Genomic DNA, 13,045 nt, shown 5'->3' on the forward strand with positions numbered 1-13,045 from the left:
TCCCCCACCTCTAAAAATTTTGCAGTTTTATAAGATGGGTAGTTTGGAGGTAAGCATCTGCTTGGATGCCTGAGGTCCTTGGTTTGAGCCAGAGTCCCATAAAAAAGAACAAAAATAAATATATGGTTCTGAAATAAGTGTTTTGATGTATATTGAAATGTATTAGTAGAAAATAAGGAGTTAACTTAGTCAAAACCTCAAGTATTTAAAATATGAGTGCTCTACAACTAGTAAATACTGCTATTAATTTTGAATTGATAAAATTATTTATATAAACTATATTAAACCACTAGAAGAAAAAATAAGTGATTAATATATACCCTTTAGATAAAATTTTATGTTTGATATTCCACTTATTAAAAATATGTATTCTAAGATGGGCATGGCAGCACATACCTTTAATGCCAGCATTTGAGAGGCAGAGACATGCACATCTCTGAGTTCAAGGCCAGCCTGGTCTACAGCGTGAGTTCCAGGACAGCCAGGGCTACACAGAGAAATCTTGTCTCAAAAACAAACAAAAGTATTCTAGAAGCCGGGCGGTGGTGGCGCACGCCTTTAATCCCAGCACTCGGGAGGCAGAGGCAGGAGGATCTCTGTGAGTTCAAGGCCAGCCTGGTCTACAAAGTGAGTTCCAGGAAAGGCGCAAAACTACAGAGAAACCCTGTCTCGAAAAACCAAAAAAAAAAAAAAAAGTATTCTAGAAAGTCTATACATAGCACACTTATACCCTAAACATTTAAAAAATTTAATATATAATAACCCAAATTTCAAATATATTTGAAAACTAAAACAAAACCCCTTTTTACATTGATGTTGTTTCCACGCTGATACATGACTTACCTGTACTATATATTTAGAATTCTGAGTACTAAATTTATCAAAAAGTTAGGGAGTTCAGCACAAGTGTAAGATCAAATTGCCTTTACTGTTAAAGACATTTATTAGTCAGTCCTTACGTAGTAACTATAGTTGGTTACAGGAGGTTTTTAAAAAAACTAAAAAATTTAAAATACTCACTATGATCTTCTTACAGTCCTTCCCTCTGCACAGCTCTGTATAGGTTGAATACTGCACATATATGATCCAGCTTCCAACAAAAACCACCAACCAGGAAAAGAAAAGATACTTCACTCGCACGTATGAGAGACGAGCCTGCAAGTGAAGGACACGTGACAATCACTCATTCAGCAGCAAGCCAGCACTCACAGCCCTGAACGGGCGCTCTCCTAGCTTAGAGAGGCTCAATGTACAGTCTAGGCTTTCATATGGCACTTCTAGAACAAAGTGCATTTTCAAGGAGCCCAAACACAGGTCTGAGAAAAGCAAGTTCCCATGTGTGGCCAAGGAAAAGGGAACAAAATACCCTTTAGGATGCCTTCAAATGCCACTACCAGAGTGACTTATTCAGCACAGCACAGTGATACTCCGAGACCAGGAAATGAGATCTACAGCTTCCCTTGATTAGAAACTGACCAAACACTGTTTCAGATGAGAATTTTAAAGGGCCTTATGAAAAAACATAGTAACAGTAAGATATTTTATCCAGCTGCTGGTGGTGCATGCCTTTGATCCCAGCAGTCGGAAGGCAGAGGCAGGCTGATCTCTGTGAGTTCAAGGCTACCCTGGTCTACAGACCAAGTTCCAGGGCAGCCAGAACTACACAGAGAAACCCTGTCTTGAAAAACAAAAAACAACAATGATAACAAAAGGAACGAGTTAGCCAGGTACGGTGTATGCCTGTAATTCCAGCACTTGGGAGGTGGAAGCAGGAGAATCAGAAGTCCAAGGTCATCTTTAGTCACACTGAGTTGTCAATCTAGGCTATTTAAGATTCTGACTCAAAAGAAGAAAAAACAAACAAACAAAGAAGGACAATGAATAGAAAAGCACAAATTACTCCTTGCATGTCAACTAGTAAAGCCACACAACAGGGTCCTCTTTGCACTGTTCTGTGTCCACTGCTCTGACATCTGGCTGCAGCTATTGGTGCCTTTCTACATCACCACAGATCAAGCTGCTTCATCTTCTAATGTGGCACTTGGTCAACATAGCTTGATATTTACTTTTTAGATAGAGAGTTCCTTTGGTTTGATTTAATAAACAGTAGAACTGAGGTCTACAGAGAGAACTGAGCATAATAAATTAAAGACACACACAATGAAAAGCTAGTTTTGCTTCTACAATCCCGAGCCAGTTTCTCACACTTGGGAAACAATAGAATACTGTGAGCACTATGAGCATGAAAAAAAAGCAGAGAGAGATGAGAGAGCCAAGGTGCACCTGCAGAAGACAGTGAGTTCAAAGGAAAATACCAAACTCTGTCACATATCTGTCCTTGTGAGTTTTCACAGACAGTGAAAATCCCTGTACCAAAAGCTTGAGCACAATAATTCAGTTAGATGGTAGGTTTCTGGGTTTTCATACTAAATGTAAAAGAGATTATCATTTGTTTGTTTTTGTCTTTCAAGACAGGATTTCTCTGTGTAGTCCTGGCTGTCCTGGAACTCTGTAGACCAAGCTGGCCTCAAATTCACAAAGATCTGCCTGCCTCTGCCTCTCAAATGCTGAGATTAAAGAAGTATGCCACCGCCCGTAAAAGAGAGCTTTTAATGCAAAATATTTTTAGGTAGCACTAGGTGGACTCATAAAAAAGCTAAATCACACGCAACACAATGGAACCAAGAGGTCTGTCTAAAAAACTTTGAGATTACTTGGTCGCAACAGGAAGTCTGATCTTCAGCTATAAATTGGCATGTGCTAGCATTAGACTCCACTAGGATTAAAGACACATGACTGCAAAACATGAGCACATTGCTGTGCACAGAGCAAATACTAAAAACACAGGCTAAAATCTATTTCAAGTCATGGTGCAAGAGACCAACAATGCTGCCACTGGCCACAGCCTTCTCTCTGACCTGCCCAAAAGAAGCCAAGACCTGGATCTGATCAAGCCTCCTGCTGCAACCACCAGTCCACAGGAAATGGTGGAGACGGAGGTAGAACTTGAAGCAAGTGACAGTTTGAGGCAAACTCCAGGCTGTGGGAAATATCGCAATACAAAGAAGTCATTTCTTCAACAAATCACAAGGGGTAGAGCAAGAGAAGGAGAAATTTACAGACTGGAAAATCGTTAAGCAAATATTTAAGCAAATATACAGCAAATAATTACAACATAGGAATCTTTTTAGAGTTCTGACTCAAATTAAAAAAAACTGTAAAAAAAACCCAAATAAACAAAACAAACAAACAAAAAAACAAAACACCAAAGAACAAAGACCTGAACAAGGAGGACACCAACGGACGTGCTAACACTGAAGGGAAAGCTCACAGGGCCGCAAACTAGAAAAAGACCTACAGGCAACTAAGGGATGCTGAGTGGGAGGAATAGTCTTCCCCAGGAAAAGTTACATTGATTGGTTATTCACAATACCACATGGTAGATCCTGAAATCATATTCATACATGTAACATTATACAGACTGAGCAGGTTGTGTATTTAAGAATATATTACATATATGTGTACAATTAAAGAAAAAGAGGCCATGAATTTGAGGGGGGTTGTACATGGGAAGGGTCTGAGGTAAGGGAAAAGGAAAAATGATAAAATTTTAATTTCAAAAAAATTAAGAAAATTAAATTTGAAGGCCGGTATTGATAAATTAAACACAATTTAATCCCAGCCTATGGGAGGCAGAGGTAGTCTGATCTCTGAGTTCAAAGCTAGCCTGGTCTTCATAGAGAGTTCTAGACCAGCTAGGGCTACACAGTGAGACCCTGTCTCAAAACAAAACAAAATGAAACAAAGATAAAATGGTATTTGTGAGACAAGTCAAAGCTTTTCCTTTTTCTACATTTTCTCCATTAAGAGTGTGCATGTGTGTGTTTGAGTGCCACAGACATGGATGGTGGTCCAGGGACTGAATTCAGGTCCTCAGTTTGGCAGCAGGTACCTGTACCGGCCAAGTCATTCTGTCAGCATGCTCTCTCTCTCTCTCCCTCTCCCCCTCTCCTCCACTAATTTTTTGTGATGGGGACCAGACCCAGGGTTCTGTGTTTGCTAGACAAGCACTCTACCACCAAACTAACCTCCAAATCCACCAAAGTACCTCTAATACTTGTGAGACAATTGATAATTTGAAGAATGACACAATACTCAATGATGTGAAAAGAAGGTTCTGGGGTAACAGTATTTTGCTCTTCTTTCTCCGTGAGCTATATTTTCCCATGTCCCCTGGCATATGTTCGAGCTGAAGAACACCCTGAGAGCTGAGGTATTCCCTGAATGCTTACCACACACACAAGGCCAAGCACGTTGTAGAGAAGTCAGATTAATGGTGTCCCCAGCAGGGTGCTGAGCATCACCTGCTGTAGACATCACGACCAAAGAAGCAGAACACGTTTTTATCCAGCATGCTCCAGAAATTACTGGGTTTTACGTATAAAAATAGTGCAATGACCTTTATGTATCCCTTAATATCTGCAGATAAGCAGCCTTATGTTTTAAAATGATGACTGAAGATAGAAATAGCTACATATTACAGCTCTACTAAACTGATTTTCCCCATGTAGCATTTGCTAAAATGTTTCTGGTGGTCTGATTTATAACAATTACCTAGAAAATCTAGACTTTGATTAAGAAATACAGTCTGAAATTTTTGTTTATGCTTAACTGTTTAAAATTAACGTCCTAGCAGCTGGGCGGTGGTGGTGCATACCTTTAATCCAGGCGCTTGGGAGGCAGAGCCAGGCGGATCTCTGTGAGTTCAAGACCAGCTTGGTCTACAGAGCAAGATCTAGGACAGACACCAAAACTACACAGAGAAACCCTGTCTCGAAAAACCAAAAAAAAAAAAAAAAAAAAAAAAAAAAAGAAAGAAAGAAAAGAAAAGAAAAAAAGAAGTCACTGGAGATGGGAAATGTCAGTCCCATACCACACAGTGGTGTGGTTGGGCACAAGGCCCCAAGCCATCCCCAGTACCTCTGTAATCCTAGCACTGGGGGGGTAAAGGCAGTAAGATCAGAAGTGTCAGGTAAACTCAGCTAGCTATATAACAAGTTTGGGGCCAGCCTGGGTGACATGAGATCCTGTTAAGAGAACTGCTGCTCTCCAGATGACCCAGGTTCAAGCACCCACATGGTGGGTGACAAGCATCTGTGACTCCAGCTGTCTGGGGAGCCAGCACCGTTTCCTGACCTTCACAGGCACTGTGTGCAAGTGGTGTGTAGATGTGGGTAAAACATCATCCAATCAAAGAGAAATGAGGGGGGCAAGGCTGGTGACATGGTTCAGTGGGAAAAGGAGGCTTGCCACCAAGCCTGCTACTGACCTGAGTTCAAGCCCCAGAACCTAGCTGGCCTCAAACTCAAGAGATCTGCCTGCCTTTGCCTCCAGAGTACTGGGATTAAAGAAATTCTTACATGAGAGCTGATTTTCCTGAAACAAGTGTTCTAAAATGTCCAAGTGGAAGCTATACCATGTGTGCAGCATTCTTTTGGTTAAACAAGACCAGCTGAGAAAAAAATGAAGGACAGAATCACATATGGGCATGACTGCCAGGAGGGGTGGCTCACTGAGGCGTCTGCTAAGTGTATGCCACGCATGTCTGTGTTGGGGGCGCAGAGGTCCTCACACTCACAGACAAGCACTAGGAGAACCAGGAATGTTAATTATGCAGGGGTGTCTCCTCAATGGAGGAGATACAAATCAAATACCTGCATTCCATCCAGAAAGGTGAGAGTACAGGTTGTTAATGTACTCGTGACCTTTTTGCTATCCACAGGGACAGACCTCACCCTAATTCCCCAGAATGACTATGCCAGATTCTTCCCCACAAAGCATTAGGGTAGGGAGGGTAGATGTCCAAGTACTTTATGGCCTGCTGACCTCTATGTTTTCGGCCAGAGACCCCATTAGATTCTAACCATGTACTGTGTGTGTGAAAGAGTCTCTGTGTAGTCACACTTTAAGCTTTTTTGTGCACCTGGAACTGGACTGGTTGGACTGACTGTTGCTTGGAAACCTTCCCCCAAATTGTGCTGTGTTTAAATATGCTGACACTGAACTGCCTGGCATTGGACTCCCTGAAGTCTGATCCAGGCTTATGAAGTCAATCTACACCGGGTTTTCACTCTTATCTCTTCACATGGTTTGCTTTCCTCATGACACCTGCAGGGACCCCCCACAAGTCTGGATGCCAGAAGAGGGTGTTGGATCCCCTGGAGCTGGAGTGAAAGAGATTGTAAGCCCTCTGATGATGTGAACAGTGTGAAACAAACTGGGGTCCTCTGGAAGACTAAGAGACACTCTTAGCCACTGAGTAATCTTTTCAGCCTTCCTCTTAGATTAAAAAAATGATTTTTTTTTTTTTTTAGTGTATGTGTCTGTGTGTGTAGTGTGAATGTGCGTGCACATGAATTCATGTGTGTGTGTGTGTGCCTGCCTAAGCAGAGGCCAGAGGAAGACACCAAGTGTCTTGCTCTGTCACGCTCTGCTTTATTCCCTTGAGACAGGGTCTCTCACTGAACTTGGGGCTCCGCTACAGACAGCAATCCCTAACAACCCTCTTGTCTTTGTTCTCCTGTCCTAGGGCTGGGGTTCCAGGAATGAGTGCAACCATGCCCAGGTTTTTACTTGAGTTCTAGGAATTAGAACTTGGGCCCTCACGGTTGCACAGCAAATATGCTTCACCACCGAGGAGCCCCTCCCCTTAGTTATTTTTAAATGGTATTTAAATCTAAATGAATGCATAACCATTTAAAGTATGGGTGTGACATAATGTATTTGACCCTATCTGTACATTGGACATTTATTTTTTCCAATATCTGCTGTAGTAACAAAAACAATACTATTAATTGTTGGAATTCCTGGCCACTCCCCCAGCTACATGACTGCACATGTGCTGTTCAGATGCTTGGTCATTCCAGGGCTTTACATCCCAAGTAATCCATTCGCATGCATGGCGTAGCTCTGTAAGCCCATATGCACATGTGCAGGGGAATCCATAAAAAGCAGATCACAGACTCCTCCCTCCTCTTCTCCCCTGCCTCTCTCCCTGCACATGTCTTCCACAGGCCTGACCACACTCTGTCCTGACCCTCCTCCCAATAAAACTCTGATAGTGGGTTCTGTCGTGCCTCGTGGCTTTTCTCAAAAGGTAACAGCACTGCTTAGTGAATATCATTGCGCTACCACATAAAACCAACATTAATGATGATCAATATTTGCTAGTGTTGTTCCACATCTGGAACCGATAAACACTTTAGATATGTTAATTTATTTAATCCTCTTAAAATTCCTGAGCCATTAGAATAAGTTAGTCAAGATTAGAAAACTCTGGCCTACTAGCCAAGGTGCCACCTGCTTTTATAAACATGATTTTATAAATTATAGTCACTACCCCATTCACTGACAAGTTAACTAAGGCAGCTTCTATTCTGTAACAGTGGAGTCCAGTGGTTATAGAGACCATATGCCAGCAAAGCAAATGTTTACAAATCACTGGATCATTACAGAAAGAAACGGCTAACCTCATACTGTCTGGAAGATTCATTCTCTCCTCTGCCTCATGTTTGTTGGTTCAGCGTGTGATGTGCTTTGACGAGTGTTTGTTAGTGAATGCAGTGCAAAGACAGTGTGCAGCAGGACCTGCCAAGAGAAAAACACACCCTGGTAGTTTACTGACCATGGTCTACACGACACCATACCCGTGTCCTAGAGGCAAGCTCAGCAGAGAATATCTGCTCTATGTCCATGGGTGAGGGAGAATAAGTGCTTGTTGTACGCCACAGAGTTTGGGGGATGGTGTTACACACAACAGCTGTGGTAACTGACTGACACTGAGGGACCACCATTATTCTCTTACAAGAACTCTACAAGGTTGGAACTATTACTCATTTTACAGATAGAGACACTGAGAAACACATAAGGATTAAGCAAACCATAATGGCTCCAAGTAAGAGACCTTCAATTTGAATCGAGGCAACCTGGCTTCAGGACCTGTAATTGCTCTCCTCTACAGTCTATTAAATACATAAATCTTTGTCTGAGTATTTGATTATTTCTTCAGAGAAGATTTCAGTAAGTGACAGTTCTAGGTCAAAAGCTTTGCAGTTTTAAGAGGTTTATGATAACATAATGTTACTATGTTGCCCCAAAAGCTTGTAAAAATTAACATTCACTGTTTTTTCAAATTCACTGTTTTCAAATGAAATGTTCATTCACTTATTTTACTTTCACCAGAATCCAGGTCTACAAGCAGCTACAGTTTCATTTCTTTGACAATGGCATATTTTAAAATATGCTCTCTGAATTTGTAGCATGAAGCCTGACAAAAGTCTAGGGACACTGAGGTTAGGTGGACACTAAACAGACCTCATGAATGACCTCTTCAGGACTTCTAAAATGTAGAGTATGCCAGGGCTATATCTAGAAAACTATTGCAAAGGAGGTAAGAGGCAGAGTTCACTTTTAAAGCACCCTCAAAGGAAGGTTGACCTAGGTCAACATTGCATATCTTCAGAGCTACCAAGGCTGAATTCTTTGTGCTTGACTAGAATAATGAAAATACAGAGCAATCTAAACTGGGCCTTATTTAAGTTATAGGGATCCATGGAATAAAAACACAACCCTGCCCATATAGTCTCTTCAAAGTTCTTGGAGTGATTATCACTCACATCTGTCTATTTTGACATTTGTAAAAAAAAATGTTCATAGTGGCAGTAATTTTTAAAATAGGCTAAAAAAATCGGTCTGTAGGGCTAAAAGCGCACATACTACTCTTGCAGGAGACATGATGTCAGGCAGCTCACAAATGCCTAAAACTCCAGCTCCATGGGATTGGATACTTCTGGCCTCAGTGGGCAACTACACACAGGCACATACACATAATTAAAAACAATAAAAATGAATCTTTAAAAAACAGTTTGTAAGGTGGGCATGGTAGCACATGCCTTTAATCCTAGCACTCAAGAGGCAGAGGCAAGTGGATCTCTGAGTTCAAGGGTAGCCTGGTCTACAGAGCCAGTTCCAGGACAGCCAGGGCTACATAGAGAAAACAACAACAACAAGAAAATCAGCTTGTAATGATAAAATATTTTTAGTATGGGATAGGAGCACACACCTTTAATCCCAACACTTGGGAAGGAGGGGGATCTCTGTGAGTTGGACACCAGCCTAGTCTACATGTAGAGTTCTAGGGCAGCCAGAGCTATACAGTGGGACTCTAACAAAACAAACAAAATAAATATTTTTCAAATATTTCAAACCATGCAAACAGATGGCCCTCTCTAATTTTGGAACTTTTAAGACAGGTGTTAATCCAAAATTGCCTTCTCAATTCTCAAATTCTAAAGAAAGCCAAAACCAAAATAAAACCTAGAGAAAGTTCTCAAAAAAAAAAGAAGACAGCTGTTTTGATCCCTCATGAAACTACACTGACGGAATGTCTATAATGCTTAATTAAGGTAATGGATAGATAGAAATTAAATCTGAATTGCTACAAATTTTTAAATATGCAGCATGTGTCTAATAGGCAAAAGATTTTAAAATGAATCAAGGGGTTGGAAGTATGGTGCACCTGCTGAACAAGTTTGAGGACCTGTGTTCGAACTGCCAATACCCATATAAAAGCTGGACATGGCTATGTACATGTAACCCAAGGCTGAGGGGCTGAGAAAGGGATCCCAGGAGTTTGCTCTCCATCTAGCCTTGCCAAATCAGTGAGCTTCACATTTAGTGTGAGACCTTGTCTCAAAAGACAGAATGTGACAGAGCAAGAGATGAAGTATCCTCTGTTGGCCTTCAAGGATGACCTTGAACTTCTAATCTTTCTGATTCTGCTTCCCAGATGCTGAGATTACAGGTGAGCATTACCAAGTCCAGTTTGTGAAATGCTGGGAATTGAATTTAGGGCCTCATGCTTGTTAGGCAAGTATTCTACTAACAGCTACATCCCCAGCCCTGTATTTTATCTATTTATTTATCTATTTATTTATTTAATGTGGTGTGATGGCCCACAAAGAGAATGGCACTATTAGGAGGTGTGGCCTTGTTGCAGTAGGTGTGATCTTATTGGAGCAAGTGTGTCACTGTGGAGGTGGGCTCTGAGGTCTCATATAGGCTCAAGCCACGCACAGTGAGACAGATTACTTCCTACTGCCTGCAAGTCAAGATGTAGAACTCTCAGCTCCTTCTCCAGCACCATGTCTGCCTGCATGCCACCACAATTCCCACCAAGATGATAATGGACTAAACCTCTGAAACTGTAAGCCACCCAATTAGATGTTTTCCTAAGAGTTGTTGGTGTCTTGGTGGTCATGGTGTCTCTTCACAGTAATAGAAACTCTAAGATATGTGGGTTCTGGATATCTCTTGATATTACTGAATGAGGCATCTCCCAGTAGTAGCCTCTCCCTATTTTTAAGCTTTAAAATACTACTTTGTGTTTTATTCTGGGGTGTTATTAATTTAAAAATGGGGTTGGGGATTTAGCTCAGTGGTAGAGTGCCTGCCTAGCAAGTGCAAGGCCCTGGGTTCGATCCTCAGCTCCAAAAAAAAAAAAAAAAAAAAAAAAGATACTAAACATTTTCTTTTTCCAATTGGTGTTTTGAGACAGGGTTTCTCTGTGTAGTTTTGGTGCCTGTCCTGGATCTTGCTCTGTAGACCAGGCTGGCCTCAAACTCAGAGATCCACCTGATTCTGTCTCCTAAGTGCTGGGATTAAAGGCGTGTGCCACCACCGCCTGGCTTACTAAACATTTCTTCACATCAGCTGAGTGGTTGCTTTGCAGGGGTAACTGACAGGGTCATATGAGAAATTTTTAAGAAGATGGAAATATCAACATAATTCGGGTGTGGGTTATACTATGAATGCATTTGTCTAAATTGGTCAGACTATAGTAGTTCACTGTACATTAATCATAACTCGGTAAGAATGGCGAGGGAGCTGACCCTCCCCTTTACCAGCTGCAACACTCAAGAAAGAAGGCCCTGCACCTCATCTGAGCAGCACAGTGAAGCTGACCCTGTTTATTGGAGTGCAGGTGAGCTGGCCCGAGAACATAAGCATGAGAGATCTGGCCCCGCCCCTCATCTACCATATGGCAGCATGGGCAGGGAAGAGATGCCCTCCACCCACCATGCCTGAGGCGGGTAGCTGGAGAGCTGTTCCTGTTTCTCACCATCGGCAGCACTCAGGAGAGTGACCCCTGCACCTTGCCTGGGCAACACAGTAGAGCTGGCCCTGATGGTTCAGGTATGGGAGAGCAGACCCTGAGGGCAGGAAGGCAAGAGAACTGCCCCTGCCCCTTGCTCAATGGTGTAAGAGGTGAACTAGCCAGGGGCAGTGCTGGAGAGCTCACCCTGGTGGTGAGGACAGGGGAGAGCTGGCGGGCTGACCAACCCTGCAACTACGCAGGCCCAGAACCAGGGTTATGGGTTGGCCCACCCCATCTGTGATCTGCGGGAGCATGTGAAGGGGTTGGTCCTGCAGATCCAAAGCTGCAGGATTTCCACAACACAGGGCAACAGCAGGATAACCAAGGAGTTCCAGTGAGGGCCCAGCATCAATAGTGTAGCAGAAACCAGAGGCCTCACTTAATGACCAATGATTCTCTGCAATGAACACTTGCAAGTAAAGATATATGGACAAAAGGGTTTACTGCGTGACTCACTGTGTCATACTACAGCTTCGGTGACGAGATTTTTCCTCTCTTTTTTTTTCCTCTTAAATTTTATTCTATTTTCGGGGGGGGGGGGCGGTGAAGAGGCTGTTGCAAGGGCAGAGGCTGAATAGGAAGGTATGGGGAAATGAATGGGATCAAGATGCATGATATGAAAGACACAAAGAATAAATAAAGTTAAAAAAATAAAATAACTCAGTAAGAAATATTAAAAATAAGCCGGGCGGTGGTGGCGCACGCCTTTAATCCCAGCACTCGGGAGGCAGAGCCAGGCGGATCTCTGTGAGTTCAAGGCCAGCCTGGGCTACCAAGTGAGTTCCAGGAAAGGCGCAAAGCTACACAGAGAAACCCTGTCTCGAAAAACCAAAAAAAAAAAAAAAAAAAAAAAAAAAGAAATATTAAAAATATACCAAGTATTGAAATACTATTAGATCTGGGCTGGAGAAATGACTCAGAGGTTAAGAGCACTGGCTGCTCTTCCAGAGGTCCTGAGTTCAATTCTCAGCACCCACATAGTGGCTCATGACCATCTGTAATGACATCTGGTGCCCTCTTCTGATGTGTAGGCACGCATGCCAGAACATTGTATACATCATAAATAAATAAATCTTTAAATCAAAGAAATACTATTAGATTTAAACACATCTAAATTTCAAATACTGAAAAATGTCTATCTCTTAGAGTTAAGAAAGAAGGGCCAGTTAGGAAGTTATTACACCAGAGTTTTGCAGTAAGAAAGGGAAGAAAAGGGAAAGGTTGAAAGATAGGAAACAGAATGATCAGGAGTTCATAGTTAAGTGGGTATGAGCCAGATTGGACAACAGAGACCCTGTCTTAAAAAACAGAGAAAAACAAACAAACAAAACCCCCCGAACAAAAAACCCAGAAGAAAATACCAGGGTTTAGGAGAAAAAGAAAAATAAGGAGCATGAAGTGGAGGAGGAGGAGGAGGAGGCAGTGATGGAGGTGATGGAGGAGGAGGTGGTAATGATGGAGGTGATGATGATGAGGAGGAGGCAGTGATGGAGGTGATGGAGGAGGAGGTGGAAGTGATGGAGGTGATGGAGGAGGAGGAGGTAGTGATGGAGGTGATGGAGGAGGAGGAGGCAGTGATGGAGGTGATGGAGGAGGAGGAGGCAGTGATGGAGGTGATGGAGGAGGAGGAGGCAGTGATGGAGGTGATGGAGGAGGAGGAGGCAGTGATGGAGGTGATGGAGGAGGAGGAGGCAGTGATGGAGGTGATGGAGGAGGTGGCGGTAGTGATGGAGGTGATGGAGGAGGTGGCGGTAGTGATGGAGGTGATGGAGGAGGCGGCAGTGATGGAGGTGATGGAGGAGGCAGTAGTGATGGAGGTGATGGAGGAGG

The 13,045-nt window shown here is 42.7% G+C and overlaps 1 protein-coding gene across 3 annotated transcripts in view; it reads right to left on the minus strand.

The window, feature by feature from the left end:
* Positions 1-13,045, minus strand: part of Dipk1a (divergent protein kinase domain 1A) — a 99,054-nt gene that overhangs the window by 27,885 nt on the left and 58,124 nt on the right. For 2 of the 3 annotated variants that reach the window (XM_052735697.1, XM_052735699.1), the window contains exon 2: positions 1,021-1,155. The exons of the other annotated variant lie outside the window; for it this stretch is intronic. In XM_052735697.1, coding sequence (XP_052591657.1) covers positions 1,021-1,155 — 135 coding nt within the window. The remainder of the gene's footprint in view (positions 1-1,020; positions 1,156-13,045) is intronic. 3 annotated transcript variants of the gene reach the window in all.

Source organism: Peromyscus californicus, unplaced genomic scaffold (genome assembly GCF_007827085.1).
Source record: "Peromyscus californicus insignis strain IS unplaced genomic scaffold, ASM782708v3 Scaffold_13__1_contigs__length_99412109, whole genome shotgun sequence".
Lineage (NCBI taxonomy): Eukaryota > Metazoa > Chordata > Mammalia > Rodentia > Cricetidae > Peromyscus > Peromyscus californicus.